Consider the following 27,647-nt stretch of genomic DNA (forward strand, 5'->3'; position numbering starts at 1 on the left):
ATACTAATACTAACTAATCCTACTCCTGAGTTAAAGAGAGAAGCATTTTTTAAAAAATTCCAATGTTTAATAATAGACTTTATAGTTTCATTGTATGGCAGAGAGTTTTCATAAAGCACTTCCTGAATAGCAGGTTCTGGTTGGTTCTTGTTAACTTCTTAAATGAAATATGGCATTTTCCTTTACAACATACCAAGTTACTCTCAGGCACATAGATGTGATATTGTTGCAGAAGAGGGCTGGGTGTGGGATAGGATGGCACTCTACCCCTTACCCTTCCGGGAGTTTCGCTATTTCGGCACTAACCGTAATCAAGCAGATTGGGATGAAGTAAGTTAGAATTATGAACCATAATGCAAAGGAGCATGGTGCCCACCCCAGATATTAGCAATGGGAAGATAACTGATGGAAATGTAGAGTGTTCGGAGTGAGAATTCGAGGACAATACGAAATCAGCAAATTTACAGTTGTAAATTCTACTTGTGAAACTTGAACTTCAGTGTGTGCAAAGACATTAATGTTTCTACATGAGGTAACTTCTCTGAACAACTTTCTGAATCTCTCTTCTGCTTTGCACTTTTCTTCTTTTTATCTAGTTCTTTCTTCTTTTTATTCAGTGCACAGTGGATGAAAGACAATTAGGTCAGAATCATGACCCTGAAGACAAGACGTGTGGCTTGCCTCTAGTTCAAATACACCCAGTTTTGATAAACTGGATATTCAAAAACGCACATTTTACTATTCAAAAAAGTTAATACATGTTAATCATGGAATATTTAGGTAAAATGCATCCGTACAATTCCAAAGAGAACATGATATCTTTAAAAACTAAGTTTGATGTATTTAATTATTTCACAAAAAGAAATACGTTTTAAAGAAAGGAAAGCAAAGAAATGTTAAACTTACTCCATTGTGCTAATTCCCCTGCAGACAGCACTTGCCGTCTGTAACCATACCCACTGCACACGTTTGTCTATCACTCCCTCCTGCCCCATCACTCCTGTAAAGCAGTGAGTGAGAACACTGCATTTCAGTACCAGGTGTCTCATTACAAAGTCAAACACGTTTGGGTATTTTCATAAAAACAGGTCATTCACACTTCTGTTTGTGAATTTTGTTTTCCAGGTTTTACCCACATAACTCTCCTTGTCCATTTTATTTATTTATTTATTTATTTATTTATTTATTTATTTATTGAATCAGCACATACATAAAATTTTGTTTGTAGATGGGAACTCCTTATGTAGTTCAAATTGACCTAGAACTTGCAATCTTTTACCTCAGCCTTTTGAAAGACGGAGCTGCGGGCATGACCAGTCTACCTGATTCATTTAGACTTTTCATATTTTCCCCACTCTGAATCCTAACTCTCCTAATGATTCATTTCTGGCTTTATCCCTTTCCACGGTTGCTTATAATTTGTAAGTATTTTCAGATTTCTGTTAGATATCTTACTCACTGGGTTACAGTCTTCTGAATCAGGTTGATTTTGGTAGCTACCCAACAATTAAATGAGAAGTGAGCTAAGGAGAGTTCCTTTTGAGTCCATTTCCTCAATTTTATTTTTACTCTTATTATATAATTTGTATCTATAATGTGTATGCATTATTAAAATCTATAGACATACGTTGATAAATGTGTGTGTATATTTGTATGGGTATGGGTATGTGTGTATATGTGCATATGTGTGTATACCTGAATACAGATAACTGTGTGATGTATATATATTTCTCTATGTGTATATTTTTACGAAGTATGTATGTATGTGTAAGTATATGTGCATGTATGCCAGTGTGTGTGTGTGTGTGTATGTGTATGTCTTTGTGTGTGTGTTTGTGTGTGTGTGTGTGTGTAAGCCTGATCTCTGTGTGTGGGTTTGGGGCATCATATTCCTGTACTAACATATATGTAGTACGGGCATATGAGTGGGCATTTTGGGACATGATTCACATATTTGTTCTCTTTCATCACCCATTAACGTAGCAGGACCGAACCCATCAGAGAAGACCCTTCCTCTGACTCACAGTAGCCCTTTACCTGCTCACACCACTGACCTCACACCCTCAAGCATCTCTGAAAGAGAGAATGACTCCTCAGAGACCACCTATTTTCCAGGTGACCATTCGACCCAGGTCTCCCCAGAAACTTGGATAATGTTGATATTCTTATTATGAAAGGTTGTCACACAGACATCCCTAACCAAAATGATACTGGGGATGAATTTGCTCTCTGAAAACTTTCTAGGGTGATCAAATTTTTAAAATGTAAGTTATGCATACAGTTTCTACACATTCGGTTTTCGTCAGGTAAGTAAAGCGCAGGAGATAGTAGGCATGGGTGAAGGTTGCTGAGGGGAAAGAGCTCAGACATGATGCTTTAGATGGAAAGGGGCTAAGGGAAGACAATCCCGTAAGTAAAACCAGGGAAGGCTCTCTGTTGTCCTTGCGTGTCCACAGCTGCCCGGGACTGACCATAGCCTCCTGCTGCACTGGGCGGGTGACAGTTGTGCTTTGCCTCTCCTGAACTTCCTTGCAGCTGCTTTGAAGTGGCTATTCCCATTTCTTAGCTTCATTCTAGGCTCACATGATCAGAAATACTGAAATTGGGCAACTATTTTTAACAATCAACTCAGACGATTCAGTTTGGGGCTGTGAAATTTTTCCAGCGATATTTGCGTTGTTTCCATTCTTAAAAGAGAAGAAAAACAGAATTGGGAAATCTAGTCATGGAATTTAAGGTACTGCAGCTAAGTTAATAGTAGACATCAGGAGTGGGAGTAGAGACTTGCCAGCCAGTCAGGTCATCGTCTACTACCAGGAAACTGTGCACACGTTTCTGGGATCCCATCAGTGATGCCGCTTTCTTAGGCAAATAGGCTTCCAAGCATGCTTTCTAAGACAGTGAGCGAGTCCACTGCCTACAGAACCATTTATCCTGGTCTACCAAAGTGACAGGCATACGCAGCACCAACACAGACAGTTCAGTGTCTCAAGGACGATGCTGAGCACCCTGCTAGAAAGGAAGCAGTTACTTCAGTGAGCAACTCTGTTAGCAAACGCAGGACTTCGTAACTCATCTTTATCCTTGCCACCAGCCGAGTGGTCTCTTAGAACCGGTGTGCAACTCAGAACAGTAGTTTTCAGATGTAATTAAGTTTATATATATGTAAGCATGCATGCCTGACTATCTCCACAATTTTATCAATCTGTTAAAACTGCTAGTACAGCAATTTAACTGCTTCTTGTTGATTTTACATTTCTGCAATACTTCACAGTGATAAGCACCTTTTCAAATATGTTTCGGCTGTCATATATGTTTGAGCATTATCCTTCTCCACCTTCATGATTCTGTAAACAGTAATTTAGTATGTTTTAGAGTTTTGGAGTTCCCTACTATTCTGTCTATAAAGGCAGACTTCCGCCAGCATCAGTCTATAGAGCTGTCAGTGAATCCAGTAACCTTTCAGTGACCGGGGAGTCAATGAACTAAGCTGGGCATGTGTATCTTCTTGGGGGGTAATCTGTAACCAGGAACCCAGGAGACACTTTTCTGCCCAGGAAACTTCAAGAGATTAATAAATCGGGTCACCTTACACTGTGGCAACTTTGCTCCGGGTGGTTTTCTCAGAGTTTTTAAATTGCCAGGAGCAGTGGAGATTGACTTAACCATCTCACTTTCTAACCTCAGGTCATTCATCCACGCCGCCGCCTCACCTGCAGACGCCCTCTGCCGGAGGAACTGACACCCAGACACTCAGCAACCAGGCTGATCCCCCCACACTCATGCCTACTTCGGGTAGGCCTGACTCACCAGGTTTGGTGCCCTTTAGACATGCACAGATATAAAGAGTATGGACAGTCGCCTCCTCTCAAGAATGGTGCAAGGTGCCATGGCCACCTGTTCAATGTGGAACACTTGCCACTTGAGGAATTAGATGCTATAGTTATCCTTGGGCTGCAAAGGTTATTCTGACAGAGATGAAGTACTGCTCGGGGATGGAGGCTATGGCAATGTTCCTTGTTTCTACACTTGTATTTACAGTTTGTGAAGACTTCATTCTCTAGCAATAAAGACTAATATATGTGAATTCTTAATACCTTGAGCCAACAAACATCTATCAGGAATGAAAGATTTCCTGAAAGGTGACTGAAAACTAATTACCATAATGTCATTGTCTATCATTTAGGGAGTGAGAAAAGGGGAAGTAGATGCTCATATCTCCCATGCAGACTTCAAGATTCCTTTTTCTTATCTATTCTTAAAACAATGCAACATATTCTTTCCTATCTTCTCCCAAACCAGAGTCTAAATAACTTCATGGTGTCCTTTTATATGGGACAAAGAGAAGTATGTCCTTTCTCAGGTCATAATTCCATAATATCACACATATACATTCAGTGGCCTAAGGGCTTGGCCATGAGTTAGACATGTAACAGAGACCTGCTGGCTGGCAGGAGAAAGTCTTGCTTCAGAATGAAATCAAGCATTGAGGTCAAGTCGACACATAGTAATTGTTATTTTGAAACACTAATACTGTTCCTTTGGCCTAAAACACCAGCACAGGCAGTGCACACACTTCAAACAATGCTCAGAGTGGCTTCATCTGATCCTGTCGCTCCAGTAGAGCAAATTGGGGCTGGTGTTTTTCAGCAAATGCAATGACATAGACAGCAGGGAAGGGAAGAAGCCTTGAATAGAAGCCCACTCTGAGGGCTGCTAGCCACACAAACCAGCCTGCTCTACCGTGAGCAAACAAATCTTCTTGGCACATTGGCTAATTTCACTAATTAGAAGGTCTACTCTCTGCAATCAATGTAATTATAACGGTAAATGCCATTCTTAAGCAGGGGCGAGGGATTACCTACTTAATAAGAAAAATGTAGTTTTCAAATGAAGACAGAAGCTAGGGATTCTGAAGACAGTAGAGTGGGATCTTTCGACATCAGAGGCACAAGAGGTAGTCAGCGGGAGAAGGGTCTAGAAAGAGGGAGAAGCAGTAGAGAAGGTGGAAGTCTAACAAGCAGAGCCAGCTGCTTTGGGGATTCCTCAGTGTCCAGTTTGTGTCGAAATGACACTTGTAAAGGCTGCATGCACAATCCTTCCTATCCTCTTTTTACTGTGGACCCAATCCTTCCATTATTTCTGGAACTAGTAGGTGGAGGCTCCCTCTTCATTCCACTCCTTGCTTTCCTTACAGCTGGGAGAGTTCAGGGCTGTTTGAAGAGTAGGCCAAGAACAAACTCAATTGGCAAGGAAATTCATTTCCATCTCCCAAACCAAGTGTGCGATAACTTACAGATTCAATCCATCTGCAAATGGAAGATGTTTGGCATATTTTCAGCAAAGCGGTTTAGAACACACTCACAGGCCACTGATGAAACAGAGCACCGTGCACTGAAACCAGCACACACTGACCTCACATGTGAGGCTGAACCTGGAGATCTTGACAGGAAAGTCCTCCGGCAAGAACCCCAGTAGGAGCTAGCTCATGTTTTCGGTTGCTTTCTCCATGACAGCTAGCACAGTGCTAGTCACTGGATGGGTAATTAATGGCCACACATGGATTGTCCAGTCCTGAGCTCCGACTGCGATGGTTGGGGGAAACATGTAACAGGCATGAAATGCTCTGAAGCCTGACACTGAAATTCTAAGCAGGACATGCAGTTCATTTAGCTACCTCACTTGGCGCTCCGCCAAAAATGGGGAAATAAGGAGATGATAGTAGCATAATGGGCAGTGTGTTGTTATAAAACCAACCTGATATCTTCCTGGCATGGGAGCCTGCTTAGGAAATGTTGTGACCAGAAGCCAATAAGGATACTGAGCCCGGGGCTCAGCTGCTGTGCAGGCAGGAGACCATTTAGCTCAAATTCAGGGAAATTGGCACAAACACCTGTACACAGGACTTTTCTCCCCAGAGTGGCACAGCCACCTGTAACTCTAAGCAGGTTCTAGGCATGCTACCTCCTACACAATCTTCTGGAGGCAACCCTTTTATATTCAAACTCGTGCTTACTCTGTATGGCCTTCTTATCTCCAAGACATCGTCCTTCCCTTCTCTCTGAAATATTTTTAATACCAAATAAGACAACATTTGACTGGAGGTTGGACCTTCTTGGGATAACCAAGATATTTCCCAAAGCCCAAACTGTTTATTTTTGTTTGTTTTCTGTCAAAAAGAAACCCAAACCATACAGGTTTCTATGTGTCTGTCTCTGAGTTCATCTTTTGGCAAGTTCTCATATTGACAGCACAGTCTATGGAATTAGGACTATGTGATGGGTTAGGGTTATAGTTAGGGTTTGGTTATTCATTGCACTACAGTAGGTATACCAGATAGCTCATTCCTCTGTCTTAGTTCTACAATCATATCTATGTCAGCATGTGGCATGACGGAGTGACAGTGTTGGTGACCCTTCTGATTACAGGTGTGCCAGGGGCGACGACTGCACTGGGGACCTCTCCTGCAGATACAGCCCATCCTACAGTCACCCACTCCCTTGCACTCAACAGCTCTGCTGCCTCACCTGCACACACCTCCAACATCAGCACCACAGATTTCTCCTCAGGTCTGGCCATTATCTGGTATATGTTTTAGGCTACGGAGGCTCCAAACTTGAATGTAGCTCTTATTTTACTCCTGATTCTATTTTCAGATTTCCCATCTATAAAAAAATCATCTCGATAAGAAATTAGGCAAAAGAACCTTCTGAGGAAGCTTTTAGGGGATAAGTGCAGTTTTACTTTTATTATTGTAAAGTTCATGACAAAGAAGTGGATAATATTCATTAATGGCCTGTAGATCTGGAATCCAATACAACTGCCTCAGTTTTCTAGATAATTTGGGACAAGTAACTCACTTTCCTTTTCATGAAAGTGACCCTAATAAACTCATTTCATAAAATTGATTTGAAGATTATACATTCCACAGGTCTAATTAGTCTAATTTGTATCTAAAATAAGGAAAGCTGTAATTCAATAGAAAATACGAGTTTGAGGAAAATTGGAAAATTGTTTTTCAGGTAAGAATTATACGAAGGAGTAAATAACTTGCTCTTTAAGTTGTAATAAAATATTAACAATTACTTGAAATGTGTGTTTTCTGAACCAATTCATATATCAATTTTTGACTCACTTTGCTGTTTTGGAAAGTATCAATTCAAATGAGGAAAGAATCACTCAGCAAATTATCTTCAGGAAAGAGCTTTTCCTCAAGCTTCAAGATAATAAACTCATTAACGTTTATCCTTTTGTTCATTTCCTTGCAGGTGCCAACCTTACAGCCACTGCACCATCCACTCAGGACCTTGCAAGCACTGTCACAGCAAGCAGTACAATAGGTGACAACCTTACCTCCAGTCACACAGGCACACCTCTGCCACTGTTGGGCATGTCCTCACAGGCTCTCTGGTTTTCTCTACTTCAGGCTGTCTTCTTTGTGAAATTCTGGTCATGGACCAGAATCTAGACACTGGTGTAGCACATTTGTAGCTGGGACCACGAACCTATAGCATCACTGCCATACCTACGAAGAGCTGTGGCATTTATGAGAACCCACATAAGCAATAGCCAAGTAGCTAGGACCAGTAGGCTCTAGTGTCGCTGCCATGCCTCCCAAGAGCTGTGGCATTTATGAGAACCCACAGAAACAAAAGCCAAGTCTGTGAGAACTTAATTTCTTTGGGGAGCATTTATAGTATACGATGAGTAATTTTATCAAAGCCTCTACCCTTTCCATTGAGAGGAGGTAGGGGACGGATGCCGTTTTCAGTCAGTTACTGAGAGGCATAAAGATGAAGGTGAAACACCTCCTGGAAGATCTGTGGCACTGACATTGCCTAGGATCATGAAGCCAGTGATGGCAAGTTCGCCATGATCCCCAGATTCTTCCAATTTTGAGAAGATTAGCAGAAGTCCTTTTGTTTCCAAAGACTCAGACTCCCACTTTTTCAGTTAAATCAGTGGTTCTCATCCTGGAGGTTAAAGGAAACTTTTACAGGAGTCACCTAAGACCATCAGAAATATTAAATATTTACATTATGATTCATAACAGTAGCAAAATTACAGTTGTGAAGTAGCAACAAAAATAAGTTTATGGTTGGAGGCACTACAACATGAAGAACAGTATTAAGGATCATAGCTTTAGGAAGGTTGAAAATCTCTGAGTTAAATGCATATATTAATACAAGGATTAATAGAAGGTCATTTCTGTGGGATCAATTAGCTACCCTGGATCTTGGGTGTGGGAAGCATACAGAGGTTAAACCTGGGAGCAAACCGGTCTTTATTAATATCATCTGATGTAAAGGAAAAATAAAAACAGAGCATTGCTTTACAAGAGCTATAACTATGGCAATGCAGTTTGAGACCAATGAAGTGAATGAAGACTTAGAATATGTTGGCAATTTTTAGATTTGGTCCTGTCCCATGCTGGCATCAGATCTGTACCCAAAAGTCTACATATAATAACTGTCACAGTTGTGTTTATTATATATGTTAATTAAGGTGATTTACAGTTATCTCATTAGTTTATAACATTTGCATATCTGAGGTGAACATAAGATATTAAGCAAATTGCATTATGCATTAAGCCTAAGCAGGTAGACTTTCCAGTTTACAGAAAGTCTATGAAGCAGATTCTCAAAGTTGAACAGAGCACTTTCTAAAATAACATGTCAATGATTTGTCTTTTTTTTTTTTTTTTCATCTCTATTACAGCTACTACTATACCCAAAACTTGTGGTAAGTTTGTGAACCCAAAGACAGCCTCTGTCACTTGGGAACATAATTTCAGTCATTTATCTCTTCCAAACTTTCAAACTTAGTGCACTATTTCTATTTCTCATGGTCAGCTCTATATAGTGAGTCACTACTGTTCATGTTCTTCCTCTCCTTGTGGTTCTTCTTCATGGCCAATGTTACCCTTCCATATCTGCTTGAAACTCAGCACTGCAGTTATGCCCCCATTCACTCAGAGTCAACCTCCATTGGTTTGTTTCTTTATCATGATGTCTGAAGTTCAAGTCCCTTTCCTCTCCCTCTGCATGACCACCTCCTCACTTATACTCTTGCCTTGAGTCATATGGTGCTGCATGTATCTTTACTCCTGACTGTATATTCCCTGATTTTCTTCTTCTGCCTTTGGAGCCCTTCCATATCTCTTCGTTTTGGTTCCTTCATTTGTTTTCTGACACCTTGCTCATACTTGAAAAATTCAATCCAAATCATCTGGAATTCTTCCTGTCCTCCAATCTGAATAGATGTCTCTCTTTTTGATCTTCTATCCTGTCTCATCTTATTTTTATGTCTTTGCTTAACTCTTGTTTCAGTCTGTGTCCATCTCGGTTTAATACTTTGCCTTTCTAAAAACCAATTTCATTTGATTTGTCTTTGTACTCCTAGTGTTTAAGACAAAGGGCACATAGTTTTGTAAAATAAAAACAAGTAAATAGGGGCTACAAAGATGAGGGTAAAGTGCTTGCCACGCAACCACTGTGAGGTGAACTCTGATCCCCAATACCCATGTTAAAAGGTGAGCTTGGTAGCAGGTAGGTGCCTGCAATTCTATTGCTGGGTGGAGGTAAGATGATCCTTGGGTCTGCAGGCCTGATACTCTTGCTCCATCAGAGAAAGACCCATAAAATTAAATCAAAGGAAATAGAGGAAGATGCCTGATGTCAATCTCTAGTCTCCATGCTAATGCACCCATGTGTATGCTCACTCCTTCACATACAAGCACAGATGAACACTCATACATGTACACATACACACAAACACACATATACACAGAAAACAATTTTAAAATATATATCAAAATTAATAGTTGTTTAAAAGAAATTTTTACCAGGCAATAGAAATTGTTGACACTAGCCAAAAGGTTTTATGAAGAATTTATTATTATGCATAATAATATAATATATGTAATGCAATGAGTGAGAACTTTTCTTCTCTGAATAATTCATGATGGGAGAACTAAATGATTGAAAAAGACATTTTAAAAAACAAGAGTAGTTATAAATCCAGAAAGTTTTTTTTGCATATGCGTTCATAACCAGATAAACTTGTCTGTCAGTTAATTCAACAAGTAATTATTGAATTCTTGCTAATAACAGATAGATATATAATCATGGACATGAACTGATGATGGAGATTAAAATAGACTAGTTTTTGTTCTCATGGACTTTACAGTTTACTAGGCAAGACAGATGTCAATCCAACAGTCATCTCAGCATAAACTGGGACCTTCATCAGAAAAGGAATTATGTAATGATGGCATGGGGCACGTGATACTTTTCTTATATCTTACATATTTCTGAGGATATTGTGTCAAAGTCTATAACCTGATTTGGTGATATTTTGGTGTCTTATCTGCTGCTTTTATCTGATATTTGCCAATCATTCTTTTACTTCTGTTTGTTGCATACTTAATAAATTCACTCTTTTGCAGATCTTTCTCTGCACAAAAGTGTATGTTAAGGCATTCTTATCCAATGTATTCTCATTCATTCTGAATAGTGATAATACTAATTTTCTTTTTTTTTCCAGATGATGAATTTGGGAACATTGCTGTTCATTACAACTATACCAGTAATAAGTCTTTTGATGCAAAGCTAGAATATGACAATCCCCCCCAAAATGTATGTGCAACTGTGGATTGTAAAGAGCTTAAATATCTACAAGAATGTTCAAAGAAAACTGTCAGTGTATCTGATGGCTCATGTACTCCAGCTAAAATTATAGAATTAGATGTACCACCAGGTGAATATCAATTTCTTTCTATCTGTATTTAGAACAACAGTGTGATTTCATGTGTGTGTTATGGTGTGCCTGGGGGCTAATGCGGTTAGAGAAAAGAGCCAAGAGAAAGCAAGTCAGCATTGATAAGAATGAGTTCATTGCTGAGAACCCTGGAGAGTATGAAGAATTACATACTTACTCTTTAGAAGCATCACCTGCCTGTCTTGTTTCCTTAACAGAAAGGTTCCTAGTGGGCACTGGTGGAGCAACTTTTAATCCCAGCACTAGGGAGGCAGAGACAGGTGGATCTGAGTTCCTGGCCAGTTTAGTCTACAGAGCAAGTTCCAGGGCTATACAGAGAAACCCTTTCTCAAAACAAAACAAACAAATAACAAAAACAAGCACACACACAAACAACAAAAAGGGGCTGCTTTAAATTATGAACAGCCTATTTTGTGAAATAATTAAACTTGAGATTTCTGGGTTTTCTTTTTAAATTCAAAATGTTCTTTTTGTCCCTCTCCACTCGCCTTGCCAGAAGTTTCTTACATATTTCAGGGAAAAGAACAAACTTAAACATCTAACATTTTTGAAAAAAAAACAAAGGGAGAGTTCTAGTTATGTTAATAGCACAGTTGTAATTCCAGCATGTGGAAGGTCAGTTTCTGTTCAAAGTCAGCCTGGACTAGTATAGTGCGTTCTAAGCTAGCCTGAGCTACAAGACGAGACCGTATCTCCAAAAACTCAAAACAGACCAACAAACAAGTATCAAAACCTCAAAGAATTTTTTTTTCAAATGGGAAAAAGAATCAGCTATTTTATCTATTTTTTCCTTGAGTTTCATTTATAAAAGCGGTGTGGATTCTATTTAAAAACAGCACATATTTCTATAAAAATATGAGGTACGAAAAATATGCTGTCTTCCCTAGTGAATGGCAAATGTCTGAGGTGATAGACTGTCTGTAATTGGGAAATATGTATTGTATAGATATATCCAAACACCATATAGTATGCAAATTTGTAGAATTAGGTGTCAACTGAGACAAAGAAAAAATTAAAAATTAGGATTGTGAACTAAATAATCAAGGAGCACCAAGCCCAGGGAGTTATTAGGCTTCTCCCAATGCAACCTCATGCTTTCAAAACTGGACTTCATGAGTGTGATTTCAGAGTCTATAGTCGTGAGGTACCACATCTTCACACCAGAGGTGTAACCTAAGGACACTTCTCTGTTTTCTTGATAGGACCTGAGAGGTTTACCCTGCATGACTGCACAGAACAAATAAAAGCTAATACTACAATTTGCTTGGAGTGGAAAACAGAACCCTCTGCCTGTGACGGCACAAAAATTACATACAAATTTCACTGTAATGATACTGCAGGTAAGGTACCGAGTAGAGAAATTCTATCATCACGCATGGTTTAAATGTTCTTTCTATATATACGCTTGTCCTCTCCTGACCCTCAGTGGTCTGTGGTAAATTAGAATACAATAACTCCAGTATCTGTCACTCAAACAAATTCACGAAATAGAAAAAAAAAACCCAACAACCATGGATGGTAACTATTGAAAAAATTAAAAATTAATTAATAGAATTTTCTTGATTACTGCTATATGCCAGACATCATTAAAAGGATGATAAGATGAAGAAATTATAAAAGAATGATGATGTCCATATATGTAGAAAGGAAGCATGGTATTATATAAATCCAGAGGTTACGTTCTCCGACTCTCATCAATGAAAATCATTTGCAAGTTCAAAAATATGGAGGTGACAAGGAAAACAAGTGCTTCTAGGAAGGAATTTGGGTTCCTAATGAAGCAGAGTTTCTTTTTAGAAATATTTGAATTCAGTGAGATGGAATCTGTTCCATCTTGGCATCAAGCCACTTGCTAGGACACACTTGGCAAGGCAGAGAGATGTACGTACCCCTCTGTGCACACATACAGAGGCAGAAGAGGCAGAAAAGAAATGTATGGCCCTGATTGTCATCATCATGTCAATGAGAAGTTCCTAGGCTATGCTTCAAACATCGTGTCCAAAGCAGATACAAGTATATTATGAGCTATCAATTTTAAAAATGTAAAACTTCTTAAGCAAAGTCTCAGTGAGGTGTTGTCCTGATTTCTCAACAAAGTTGAGTTAGCATTGCTATTTGCAAGATGTTGAGCTTATTATTCCACCATTAGCAGAGGCTTCACCCCAACAGTAATTCTTAAAAAATATGGTGTCAGGAAAGAAAGCCATACACTATGTGTCATTGCCTATACTCATGTGCAATACTTATTTCTTGCAGATTCTCAAGGAAATTCTCAAAATATTTTGTTACTCGATCTTGATCCCCAAACATATTACACATGTGCTGCAGAAGTCCTCTATAACAATGTGATACTTTCCCAAGAAAATAAAACTGTGGAGACCGATTTGGGGAGTGAGTATATTACTTACATTTATAAGATAAACAGAATTTCTCTTTCTTATTTGGGCTTACATTATTTGGGGAATCACAGAAAATAATGGTATAGAGTTACAGAAAGCATATCATAGAAGAAAAAATTTAAATGAATTTTAAGGTGAATTTAAAAATAAATTATACAAACCTAAAGTTGTTTTTTTTTCTATTGTTCTAATTGTACATATTGCAAGAGTGCTGGAAAGGGTTGAAATGATTGACATAGATCATTCCTGCTTTCTTCATTTCCTTAGCCCTCCCTCTTAGAACACGCTTCAGTCTGTATTCTTATGCATCTCTCTCAGTCATGTCCTGCTTCTGACAGAAGAGTGAAGTAAACAAATTGACCAGTATAATTCAGGCAAATCTAAGTGCTGAATATGAGATGGAAACTGTGGCTACCAAATTTTTGGCATCATAATTAATAACAACATAAAATTTAACAAATGGAAAGGGGTTCTGAAATTAACAGCATTTGGAAAGAGAGAAGAGAAAATCCCAATTAAATGTAAAATTTGCTGGTAAATATTAATTTTTATGGTGATTAATGAATAATCAACTATGATGAAGACAAAAGATATTGCTCACAAACAGGAGAGACATTTCTAGAAAAATGATTTGTATATATCAGTAGAGGAAAAGGAGAAGAGAAGCAGTAGGAAAGGGAGAAAGTAGGGGGAGAGGGGGGGAGAGAAGGTAGGAGAGAGGAATGGTGGTAAAGAAAAAGAGAGAGAGAAGCAGAAAGCTAGGTATGATGGTAGATATCCCAGCTTAGCTGCTTGGAAGGTTGAAGTAGGATGATGACAGGTTGAAGAGTGAGACCTGCACAGTGTGGGAAGGCTTGCTTGCGATGCATGCAATCCTGTTGTTGAAAACAACCAGAACAATAACAAAGTGCATTATGATTACCTGGTATTATACTAACACAACTCTACTTTGTTTCGTAGCTGAGGCCGAAGGGGATGTCCAAATCCAAGTCTCTTATTTTTCCAAACTAACATTAACTATACCAAGAGCAAAGAAAGATGCAAGGTAGCCAGACAAGTTTAGTATCATGTTGGGTATTAAAAACTTAGAGTGAGGCCAGGCAGATTGTTCAGTGGGTAAAGGTGCTTGCTGCCAAGCCTGAAGATCTGAGTTTGTTCACAGGATGCTTATGATAGAAGGTATGCACACGCACATGCACACACACATGGACACAAACACGAACACACACACACATGGACACTAACATGGACAAAGTTATACAAGTAAGTAAATAAACTAAGATAAACCCAACTTTTTAAAATCAGTGTAACATAATGTGGAATCTTTAAAAAAATGTTTGTATTTAATAAAATACAAGTCATGTCAGTTAACTGTTTTAGTATCCCTATAGAGCAAGTATATCAAATGGCCATCTGCCATTGGATCTCAACACATACAAATGTTCCATTGCTCTAAAAGCTAAAGTTATGAAGTACCTAATCAAAACCATGTGAGATACTATTTGTATTTTCTTAGAAAAAAGCAAGAATCATAAAATAATCTGTAAATTTGACTTTATAGTTGAATAATACTCCATCTCTTTGAAGTGATTGAAGAAAATAGCATATAAATTGTGTACTGTGGGAAAGTAGACATGATTTGTTTATATTTGACATGGACAATTTCCCAAAATATATAGGAAAAACCTTTCAGTTACAAAACAAGACACCAAATATTCCAATTGAAATACAGGGAAGCATATTGACTGTGCTTTTAGCAAAAGATATACAAATGATGACCGAGTCCATGGAAAACTGCTTGACCTCATTAGCCATCTGGAAAATTAAAGTCAAAACCAGATGGAGATTGTATACATATCCACTAACAAAAGACTGGCAATACTATAGATGAGAATATAGCAATTCACCCAACATGGAAGAAAGACTATATCTGCAAGAGAAAGTGGATGTGTGCACACGTATCAAGTCTTGGAAAAAGCTCAAACAGTCACCAAGTGTTTAGTAATAGAGAAATTATGGCACAAGTTAATGAAGAGTATTGCTTATCTTTCCCTGCTATAGTGAGATAGTCACCACATAAAGAAAATATTCATTTAGATCCAGAGTTTGGAAATTTTGGACCAGGGCTGGATGACTCTGTGGTACTGGGTCCCTCACAGGGACACCAGATGACAATGAATGGTAGGGATGTATCCTGAAGGGAACTACTCATCTCGTGTATCAATAAGGAAAAAGAAAAAGGAAGGATGGGGACCCTTGATATCATTTGAGGGTGTGTTTCTAATGGCCCAAAGATTTTGCACTAGGTCTTACCTCTCCAACATCCCACCAAGACATTTGTGACATTCAACATCCAAGTCATAGCCTTACTGATGACTAAAAAGGCATATTTATGATGTGCTAAAAAATCCAAGTGCTATATTAAAACCAATATAATTTGTGAAAATATTACTGTTTAATTCTATTTATGTATAATAAAAACAAAGTTACATTCAATCTATAGCAGTAGAAAGTAAATAGAAGATGTGGTATCTCAAGGGGGCTCATTTTGACTGTTAAGGGACATAGAAGGGCAATAGATAGGTTCTGTATTGTGATAGTAGCACATGGATGCATACATTCATAATTGATCAAGCTACACCTTAAGCAAGTATCATTGATTTTGTTTGAATGATTTCGCTCAACAATGTCTTAAAATACCAAAATATCTTAACAGTAACATCCATGAGAAGAGAATATTATCAGGTATTCTTTCAAATCAGTGGGATACTAGATTTCCTACTGCTGTATTGGAACAAAATAGACTCTATGAAAGAAACCCTATCTAAAGAATACAGTAGAAATCTAAAGATTTCACTGTTGTCTTAGTTTTTTGTCCTGCCCCATCCTTGTTCTGTCTGGTTCTTACAATTGTTAAGTCCCAAAGAAAATCACACAGAGGTCTACATTAACTATAAACTGATTGACCCATTAGCTCAGGCTTCTTATTAACTCTTATAACTTATATTAGCCCATTATTCTTATCTGTGTTAGCCACATGGCTCGGTACCTTTTTCAGTGAGGCAATCACATCTTGCTTCTTCTGTGGATGGATCAGGACTGCAGAGGAATGGGCTTCCTCATTCCAGAATTCTCTTGTTCTCATTGACCTGCCTCTACTTCCTGTCTGGTTGTCCTGCCTATACTTCCTGCCTTGCTACTGGCCAATCATCCTTTATTTAAAATATTTAAAATACAGACCATTCTACCACACTACTTCACTGAGATTTTATTAATTCACAATCAGTCAAAAGATGGCTGTTAGTGATTCCATCTTGTTATATAAATACTATTTTTTTCAGTGACTTATTTTTGCATTGTAACTTTTTCTTTTTCTTTCTTTTTTAACAGTTCCAGAGAAACCCAGGAGCGTTTTTTGTGAGAATGTAACTGAGAACAAAACATTAGTTATCTGGGATCACCCTGCAACTTTTCTCGATGGATATTATTTGTGTTCCAATAAGACCAGTTCAGGTAATTTTGTAAAAATGTAATTCCCACAAAGGAAAAAAAATCAAGATTTTTTAAATGCTGGGACTATGGTTTTAGCCTGGGGGCTGCAGGGCTTTTATGTGAATGGTGAGATTTCTGTGATCTGTTTCAGAACTGTTATTCACAAATGACTTTCCTGCTTCAGATGTAGCAAAAATCAAAAATATTTCTAACACTTGCATATTTTTCTTAATCTTTCTTAACTTTAATCTTGACATTTGAGAACCCAGGGAACGAAAAAATTCTGAAAAATAATATATAATACATCCTGCAAATTCTATGTAATTGGTCTGCACTATTTTGAACTCCCCACTGAAGCTCCTGGATAAACACACAGAAAAATGCAGACATACAATATTGTGTGAAAACAAATGATCACCATCCCATTTAGCCACTGAAAGTGGGAACTTGGGTCACTTATAGTCCTTAATTAGTCTGCTTCAGAATTGATGGAGTCCCCAAAATTTGGCATGACTAGCTTTAGATCAGTTTGCTTAAATGAACAGTTATCTCCTGGAGAAGACCAAATGCCTAGAACATTTATAGAAAGCAACATGGACAATTCCCGCCTCTCAGGGAAGCCTGAACATTGGACAGTCCTTTACCTCTGCACTGAGGTTGCAATGAACAGAGCACTCATTGGGTCCTCTCTGGGTTTGGCTGGAGGAAACCAGATATAAGTTACAAAATTTGAAAACTAAAAGAACATTTTTGTATACTCGTATGTTTTGATAGCATTTTTTCCCTATTCTTGAAGTCATAATAATCCAATGACTAAAAGGAAGTTAAGAGGCATGTTGTCCTTAGCCAAAGTGGTTTTTTTTTTTTTTTTTGGTTTTGTTTTTTTTTTTTTTTTTTTTTTTTTGGTTTTTCGAGACAGGGTTTCTCTGTGGCTTTGGTTCCTGTCCTGGAAATAGCCCTGTAAACCAGGCTGGTCTCGAACTCACAGAGATCTGCCTGCCTCTGCCTCCCGAGTGCTGGGATTAAAGGCGTGCGCCACCATCGCCCGGCCTTAGCCAAAGTGTTATGGGGAAGAAATATAAATGGTGCATTTGAGAATCTGATATGATTGAAAAAGACAAGAGAAATAGAGATTCTAAGAAGATAAAACAGAGGGCTCCTTATGTCCTCTGCTTCATCAGACATGTGTTTTATGGACTTTTCTGCGTGGCTTCTTCAGGAATGCACTGTTGGAGTTTCTTTCTTCTTTTAGGATTCTTCTACTATTCTAGTTTGCTTCATTCTTAGTTTGATAAATTCTCTATTGCACTGTTTGTGTGATAGTATTTGGTAGAATTACACGTGTATGTGGCTTATTTGAATTCTGCATTGTCTGAAAAAATCTGTATTTGTACTGAATTGAATAATCAGGGTAACGGACAGGATGAATTATTAAGTTGGAAGAGTTTTGCTTGTCTGCAGTCAGTATAAGGCCTTTTTATTGTCACTTAAATATACGCTGTCCAAGCATAATGCTTGCACATGGTTCAAGGGGAATGAAGGGAACTTGGATGATAATGTATCTTTCATTCTCCCAAACTTTGCACTAGTAAGTTAATTGAGAGTCCACTCTGGATGGTGTCGAGACCATCTTAAAGATCTATTGAAGCTGGTCTCTGGTCCAACTGCAGTTAAAATGAGTTGCCTGCAACCCAAGGTTGCTGCTTGGCCTCTGTTTCCTCACTCATCTCTAAGGTGTACTGCAGGGAGATCAGCATCCAGCTTATCTACCAAGGAGACTTGGCAGGATCATAGCATCATTCAATCCTATCAACTGTGTACACTAGTCCAGGAGAAAAGCCCCATTCAGAATTCACAGGTTTAAATCTTTGAAACGAATTCCTTTAAATCAAAGTTCACATTTTATCTCAAAATTTCAATATGTAACTGTTTCAGTAAATCCAAAAGTTAGAAAATAAAAGAGGATATATCCATTATTTATTTCTCTTGGGATATCTGGTGAATTTTTTTATGTCCTCCTTCAAGAATTTTTGATAATAGTCTAATATCTCAAGAGAGCTGTTTGTATGATGAAAATCAGATTAACACAATTTTAGATGATTTTTCAGCAACTTCAGGTGAGCTTCCTGACCTTGTTGCATTCATGTTTTTACCATATCTACCATATGTTTTATCTTGAGGAGCTTCAAGTTTGTGTCTTCAACTTAACAGCACCACGTGACAAGAAGACCTCCGCCCCCAGTCATTAAGGAAGACACATTTTCAACTTTGTGCATTTAAAGGATTGTTTTTAAAGAGCTATTAAAAACATTTTGAAACTAGCCTGGTCTACAAGAGCTAGTACCAGGACAGGCACCAAAAACTACAGAGAAACCCTGTCTCGAAAATCCTCCCCCCACAAAAAAAAAGAAAGAAAAAAAAGAAAAGAAACTATGATGATGTTAGGAATCATTGTGTATATCCTTTAAATATGACTTTTTATTTGTCTCTTTTGACATTGCAATGTCCCTTGGATATCTGTATGTTTTTGATAATCCTGTTGGGACACCCACGTCTACACTGTTTGAAATAATGCCCATGAAGACACCTTTAGAGATCAAGTCTGGAAATTATCAGTTCATTCCTTGTGTTAGTCTGTATAAAATAAATATAAAACACTGACGAAAAAAATCCCTATCTTTCTAGGTGTTTCCAGTTTTGCTTTTTGCTTTTTGTTTTTGTTTTTTGTTTTCCAAGATAGGGTTTCTCTGTAGCTTTGGAACCTGTCCTGGAACTAGTTTCTGTAGATCTGGCTGGCCTAAAACTGAGAGATCTGCCTGCCTCTGTCTCTGCCTCCCGAGTACTGGGATTAAAGTCCTGCACCGCCACCACCCAGTGATATTCTTCTGTTTCACACAGTTTGTTCCTCTGAGACCTGAAAGTATTTGGGTTCATGAAGCAACCAAGAGTGTTCATGTAAAGTACTGTGGAATGTGTTAGTGAGGGTTCTTTACCAGAAGAGAATCAAGAGGATGTGAATAACAATTATTAGATTAGCTAACACAGTCTGAGACTGGATTGTCCTTTAGTGTCCAGTGTCCAGCTGCAGAGACAGGAAAAGCAGTAGTTGTTCAGTATAGTGCTTGAAGTTCTAGCAATAGCAATAAGACAACATAAGGGGATCAAAGAGGTTCGAATTGGAAAGGAAGAAGTTAAACTTTCATTATTTGCAGATGATATGATAGTGTACATAAGCGACCCCCAAAACTCCACCAAAGAACTCCTACAGCTGATAAACACCTTTAGTAGCATGGCAGGATACAAGATCAACTCCAAAAAATCAGTTGCTCTCCTATACACAAAGGATAAGGAAACAGAAAGGGAAATCAGAGAAGCATCACCTTTCACGATAGCCACAAATAGCATAAAATATCTTGGGATAATTCTAACCAAGAAAGTGAAGGATCTATTTGATAAGAACTTTAAGTCTTTAATTTCTTAAGGTTAATTTTTCTTGGACTTCCCACAGGGCAGGGAACCTGGATTATTCTTAGGGATGATGAGGGAGGGGGACTTGATGGGGGAGGGGGAGGGAAATGGGAGGTGGTGGCGGGGAGAAGGCAGAAATCTTTAATAGATAAATAAACAATTTTTTTTCTATAAAATCCAATGATGGGGTAAATACCAACTTTGTAACTATGGTGAGGGTTAAATCAATTAACTCATTCATCACATAAACAGTGACTGTCACATGTACAGAGTCTTTGATCACTTTTTGATGTTATTGTTATCATTGTAACTTCTGTCTGATAATATGCTGCTTATAATTTCTTTGCTATATTTTTTTTCTACTTAAAATGTCAACTTGTGCCAATGATTTCTCATTTAACATGTACTAGCTCTTCAAGCTATGCCCTATGGTATATCTAAGTCTTGACTTCTCCTCTTCATCTATATAGCCAACATCTTCTATGCTAGTTATGTTTGCCCATAAGCACAAAACATCCCTTTTTTCATTTCTAATGTTTTGTGGCAGTGCAACTCAACAGCAACATGCTTGTAGATCATGCACAGTCCAGGGATTAGGCTCTCCCCCGCCCCCAGATACCTAGTTTTTCTCTTTCAATCCTTTCAGTTTAACCCATCTTTCCTTGCAAAGTCCAGATTTCAGCTATCGTAATCAAGTCTTCCCTCATTCTCATGACCCCATGAATTCCTATAGCCTTAAAATAATGTGAAACAGTAAGCCTCATTATTGGTGATTTAAGGGCTTCTCTCCTGAAAGGCAGTAGCAGTAGTTCCCGTTGATGTTCTAAGGTCAGAGTTAAGTATCAGAAAATCTGTGATGAAAACAACGGAAGGTTTTGTAGTGTTCACTGGGGTCCATCTTGTGCCAGAAGAGAAAATCTCCACAAATATGTCTAAGTTAATTGAATATGCATTAATGATATGTAATTATAATGTTGGATGCTTTGAGATTGTCAGAATGATTGAATTTATTCAATGAAATTTCAATATTGTTTGTACTGCTTTCTCATATATATTTACATATATATGTATATATAATTAAAGCACACAGACAGTTTCCCTCATTTTCCTCCCTTTCCTCCCTTCTATACTTCTGGTCTTCTCTTCAAATTTCACACTGTCCTCTTATTTATTTGTCGCTTCATATACACATAAATGAATAAACATAAAAATACAGCCCACTGAGTCCATTCAGGGTTGCCTGCAGATGACTTGCTTTCAAATAATTAATCAAAAGGATCATCCTAGGGAAGATGGGTTATCCTGATCTCAACAGTTGTTAATACCTTGTAACTCTTCCTTTAAGGTTGGGCCCAGTGAAGTTTCCCCCATCTGGGTTTGGATGTCAACTGTTGTCGGATTGTTTGGGTCTCTTCAGGTAGCTATGTTGTTGAAATCTCATCAGTGTAGGTTTCCTGTCCTAGCTAGAGGACACAATTACATGACAGACTTCTTGGCCCTCTGGCTTTTACAGTCTTTTTGTTCCTCCTCTTCCTTGATATCCCCTGAGTCTAAGGTGCAGGAGATGTGTTGTTGATGCATTAACTGGAGCTGAGCACTCTGCAGTCAGGTGTTTTCTGCTATTTGACAAGTTGTGGTTTTCTGTAATGGGCTCTTTCTGCACAAAATAAGTTTCTTTGATGATGGCTAAAAGCTACACTTACCTTAGTATAACAATACATATTTAGAATTCAGTTAGGCAGAATGCTGGTTTAGCGAAGCACCAGTGATAGTGTTCCCCTAGATTCTGTGGCCAATTCCTAACCACATGTAGCTGACTATGTTTACAGTACTAGGATAATTTTTCTCCTGTGAAGCAGGTCTTAAGTCCAATTAGACAGCAACTGAGTACTGCCGAGATATGAGAGCCACTGTTGCGCCCTTAGGCATGCCCTGGTGTGTTGGTCATTGTTGTGATTCCTAGATGTCACAGGATTGATTGTTGTCCTCCCTCAGTGGCTTGCCTGTCATCTTCTGGTATTAGGAAAGCTAGTCCTCAGAAAGGAGGTTTCCAGGTCAATTCTAGCTTACGTGCTCTGACTCCTCACCAAGTCTTCCCTCATTCACAGGACACAACAAATTATGTGGTGTCATTAGCAATAGGATCATTCCTTCAACATATTTCCCACATATGGGTAAATAGAAAATTGATGCAGGAAGGTCATTTGTCAATAAACAAACTGCCTTGGCCCATTTGATAGGCTACCCCTTAGGTGGGTGGAGTAGACAGAATAGAATGCTGGGAGGAAGAGGAAGTGAGCTCAGATGCAGGGCAGCCCCTCTGAGAGACAGACGACATGCTCTCCTCTCCAGAGCAGACACGATGAAGCTCTGACCCAGGATGGACGTAGGCTAGAATCTTCCCGGTAAGCGCACCTTGGGGTGCTACATACATGAACAGAAATGGGCCAAGCAGTGTTTAAATGAATACAATCTGTGTGTTGTTATTTCTGGTGTAAAGCTAGCCGTGCAGGAGCCGGGCAGGACGAAAAGCAGGCCCGCAGCTCCCTACTACAGAAAATAATGATAATAATAAATGTCTTCTTCAAGAATCCTTAGTGGTTCATGTCCCCTTCCCTCTTTCCTGTGTCTTTCTCCTTTTCTGTGTTGTCCTCCCTTCCCCATTAAAGCTCCCTTCACGTCTCTCATGTCCCATTTCATATCACCTCTATCCTGCTGTCCCTCTCTAGATCCCCTCCCCAGTTCCTCTGTGTTTTCCTCGTTTCTGCAATTACTCCAGGTCACAAACTCACATCTAAAGATTTGGAGCTGGGAACACAGGTGAGAGACAACATGCGGCACTTGTCTTCATATATAAATTCACTCAATATTTGGAGTCTCCTTGGAATGATATAATGTAAAAATCGAGTTCTATGCATAGGGATCCTGGCTTCCAGAATCTTACTAAATTCTTTTTTTTTCTTTTTAATTTTAGAAAAATGTGAAAAAATGGAAGGGACTGAGAGACACGCAGAAGTGATCCAGCTGAAACCTTATACATACTATGAAGTGTCGCTCCATGCCTATGTCAACGGCAGGGTGGAACGCAATGGGAGTGCTGTGCAATGCTTCTTTCAGACAAAAGCAGCTCGTAAGTGCTTTGCTTTAAGTTTGCTTCCATGAATGGTAAAGAACAACAAATCCCATTTTCATGTACAATTCAGTGAAATTCAGAGAAATACATCAGCTTGGCAAGTTTGTTGGCATCTAACAAAATTAAATTTATTAGATTTTTTTAAAAAATACCAATACAAGTTCCCCACTCCCTTCCCTACTCCCATTTTCTCCACACACCCTCCCACCCCACCCCCATCTAATCCACAGAGAGGGTAAGGCACATTGCTTTGGGGAAGGTCCAAGGCCCTCCCTACTATATCTAGGCTGAGCAAGGTATACATCCAAGGAAAATAGGATCCCCAAAAGCCAGTACATGCAGTAGGGATAAATCCTGGTGTCATTGCCCTGGTGCCAGTGGCCCCTCAGTCTGCCCCAGCCATGCAACTGTCAACCACATTCAGAGGGACTAGCCTGGTCTCATTCTTGTTTCTCCCCAGTCCAGCTGGAGTTGATGAGCTCCCATTAGTTCAGTTAGGCTGTTTCAGTGGGTGAACCCATCATGGTCTTGACCTCTTTGCTCATATTCTCATTCCTTCCACTCTTCAGTTTGACTTTGGGAGCTCAGTCCAGTGCTCTGATGTGGGTCTCTGCCTCTGTTTCAATCAGTTGCTGGATAAAGGTTCTATGGTCATATTTAAGCTAATCATCAGTCTGACTACAGGGCACATCAAGATCGGGCCCCCTCTCCTCTACTGCTTAGGGTCTTAGGTGGGGTCATCCTCGTGGAGTCCTGGGAATTTCTCTAGAGTCAGGTTTCTGCTAACCTTATGACTCCCTCAATCAATTTATTTCCTTAATACTTAATGAAGAGGTGATTTATTTTTCTAGATTTTTGACATAGATTTTGAATTCGTGTCTCGTTTGCAGACCAACATTTAAACTGATTTACATTGTACTCAGGTTTCAAGTTATTTAAATTCTTGCATATCAAACGATTAAGATAAAACGCATTTCTTTGTTTTGATAGGGCCAAGCGTGGTCAATAAAGTGAAAGCCATCCGGATGTCAGAAAATGCTATAAGCGTCACATGTGAACCTCCTCATGAAATTAATGGCCCCAGGAAATTTTACATTTTGGAAGTCAAAAGTAAAGGTTCTTCAGCTAAGACTTTCAACCAAACCACATGCAGATTTGACCTAAAGGATCTCTACTATTCAACTGACTATACATTTCTGGTAAGCTCCTGTTTTCTATCATCACTGCTTTCCCCAGCTGTAGCACAGTGTTTCAGCCTTAGCACTTACATGGCATTGAGGTCAAGCTCATATGAATTTAAAGATCTCTGATAACTTGTGAAATCAACACTTTAGAACATTCCAAAATTTGATGCCAGGCATTTTATTTCTGGAAAGAAAAGCAAGGTTTTAAGGCAAAATTTTATTAGAGTATTTGCAACTTCAAAATGACAACTGTAAGGAAGTTATTGCTTGTGTGCCTGGTTGTTAGAGGGAGCCGTTTGTTTTTCTCTGGCACCCAGCTAGCTTAGACCCAACATAACCACACAGATACTGTATTAATTAAATCACCGCTTGGCCCATTAGCTCTAGTTTTTTTTACTTGCTAACTCTTACATCTTAATTTAACCCATTTCTAGTAATCTGTGTATTATCAGGAGGTTGTGGCCTACCCGCAAGGTTTCAACACCTCTGTCTCAGGCAATGGCACTATGTCTTCTCTCTCTCTACCTTCCTTCTCCCAGCATTCAGTCCAGTTTTCTCCGCCTACCTAAGTTCTGCCCTATCAACAGGCCAAGGCAGTTTCTTTATTCATTAACCAATAAAAGCAACACATACACAGAAGGACCTCCCATATCATCTGGTAGGAGACAATTCATGGGTAGCATATCTTTACTTTGCTAAATATTTATTTTTATTGTTTTCAGCTACAAAATTTTATGTGTGCTTTGAAATTAGAAAATACCAGAAACAAATTCAAGAAAACATTCAAACACAAAATAAACGTCAAGAATCTTTAAATATCTATAATTTCACCACAGACTGGGCATTATAAAGATATTTCTGTTGTTTGTAATGAAAATTTCTATGCATTAGATAAAAATCACCATTTCTAAGACAGTTCAGCAAATTTTATTTTTTTCTGTATTATTCATTATGCTTGCCTTTCCACATTTTTGTTACTTAACTTCCAATAGTGGCATGGGGTTCGATCATTTGGTTTTATCATATTCTATGAATGATAACTATATTGAACTCTAATATACACAGAATTCAGTAAACATGTTTTTCAGTAAATAGCAACTTCCTTTAAAGTCTTTAATACTTTCTGCTCAATACATGAAAACATCAACTTAAAGAAGGATAGTCTTTCTTTGACTTCTAGTTTGAGAGAAGGCATTCTGTCAGGAGCCTGATAGAACTGGTTGCATTGCACCCGTATTCTGAAAGCAGAAAGAAATGAATTTTGGTGCTCAGCTTGCTCTCTTATAATTGTTCCATTTAGGATCCTCTTCCTGGTAGGTCTATGTTGCTGCATTTTGCGTTGGTTTTCTTTGTGCAGTTAACTCTACTCCCTCACAGACATGCCTAGAAATATATTTCTTAGGTGACTCTAGATCTGTCAAAGCAACAATCAGTATTAACCCTCATAAGTCTCTTTGTGAACTTGACACCCAAGTGTATAACTTTGAATCCATTATCTTCCACCTAGTATGATCTCATCTTCCCCTTTAAACTTGCTCACATATTTTCTCCACCCAACTTCACATTTTCGTGTTTCTCCTCTTTCTTCCTGAATTGCTGAATGAGAGCAGTTAGCAGTAGTTTTGCTACAGCCTGAACACTGTGCTACCATAAGATTTCCTCCACAGAAGAGATTAATCCATTTCTTTGAGTTCACTACTGCTCAGTTTCTCAGCCATAGACAGAATGTAGCCAGATTTTTTGCCAAAATGTATCATGTAGCTGATACATTCAGTCTTGGTTCCCTCCAAGCCTTGTAACACCATGAGCTGGGCATTTACTATTTGCCATTCTCTTGGCACTCTGGCCTTTTGATTCCTACAAGAATTATGTATTATGTTCTTAAAGCATTCTCAGCCTTCTTTAGAATGAATCTCCAAACTCTTCTATCTTCGCACAAATCATTTCCAAAGGAGTGAGGTCATGTGCTCAGCAATGATCCCATTCCTCAGAGGAGATTTTATTTATCAGTCTTACTTTATACAATAAAGGCACATGCATATGTGAACATGGCCACTATATGCTATAGTGCACATACAGGGAAGTTAGAGGATACATCTGGGAAGTCAATTCTCTCCTTCTACCATGGGCTCAAGGGATTGAATTCAGGTTGCCAGGCTTGTGTAGCAAGCAATTTTATCTGTGGTGTGATCTCGTTGGCCTCTGGTTTTCTATATTAGCTACTTGTCTTGTTTCTATGACAACATACCTGGCAAACTGACTGGAGGAGAGAAGGTATTTTTCTCATAGTTGGACGGGGATACAGTCCAAGTTGGTGGGGAAGTGATGGTGGCAGGGCCATGAGGCAACTGTCTATGTTTTATCTACAGTTGCAAAGTGACAGAGCAATGTAAAGCTTACTTTCTCTTTATTTCTTAGTCTCATTACTTATTTAGTCTAGCAAGGAATGGTGCTACCCACATTGAGGGTGGGTCTTATTCTTCAACTAACTCCATCTTGAAACTCCTTTACAGATATATTTTGAGTTTGTTTCCATAGGTGATTATAGATACTGTCAATTTGAGAATGAACATTAACTGTTACAGAATGACAGGGATGGATGACTTCCTTGGCTTCTTGCCACTCCAAGTGTTTTGTATAATCCACTTTTTGGGATTATAATTTTAAGAAAGAAAGGTAGTGTAGTAGTTATGGTTCTCTGGAGTAACAGAATAGCATGAATATATATGGGATTTATTATAGTGGCTTACAGCCTGTGGTTCATCTATTCCAACAATGGCTATTTACCAAGGGAAGTCCAAAAATTCAGCAGCTGTTCAGTCCATGAGGTGGGACGTCTCACTTGGTCTTCAGTATATGCCAGAATCCTGAAGAAGAAGTATTATCTAATGCCAGTGACAGAATGCCTTGACAGCAAGAGGAAGGGCAAGCAAGCAAAGAGCAATTGCTTCCTTCTTTTGTCTCTAGTATATAAGCGTCCACAAAAAAGTGGTGGCCCAGATTTAAGGTGAATCTTAAAACACCTCAAAAAAAAAATCTAGATTTAAAATGGGTTTTTCCACTTAAGATTCAATAAAAGAAAAAAAAATCCTTAACAAGCATACCTAAGCTGCTTGGGTTTTAGTTACTTCCAGATATAATCAAGTTGACAACCAAGAATAGTCATCACAAATTGTAACATGAGGGGGCCTG

General features: G+C 38.7%; 1 protein-coding gene across 1 annotated transcript in view; it reads left to right on the top strand.

The window, feature by feature from the left end:
- Window positions 1-27,647, top strand: part of Ptprc (protein tyrosine phosphatase receptor type C) — a 110,893-nt gene that overhangs the window by 48,022 nt on the left and 35,224 nt on the right. Inside the window, exons 4-11 of the mRNA XM_057770215.1 lie at window positions 7,269-7,340; window positions 8,719-8,742; window positions 10,546-10,758; window positions 11,982-12,119; window positions 13,036-13,170; window positions 16,569-16,691; window positions 23,113-23,268; window positions 24,262-24,470. Coding sequence (XP_057626198.1) covers window positions 7,269-7,340; window positions 8,719-8,742; window positions 10,546-10,758; window positions 11,982-12,119; window positions 13,036-13,170; window positions 16,569-16,691; window positions 23,113-23,268; window positions 24,262-24,470 — 1,070 coding nt within the window. The remainder of the gene's footprint in view (window positions 1-7,268; window positions 7,341-8,718; window positions 8,743-10,545; window positions 10,759-11,981; window positions 12,120-13,035; window positions 13,171-16,568; window positions 16,692-23,112; window positions 23,269-24,261; window positions 24,471-27,647) is intronic.

This window comes from Chionomys nivalis, chromosome 5 (assembly GCF_950005125.1).
Source record: "Chionomys nivalis chromosome 5, mChiNiv1.1, whole genome shotgun sequence".
NCBI lineage: Eukaryota > Metazoa > Chordata > Mammalia > Rodentia > Cricetidae > Chionomys > Chionomys nivalis.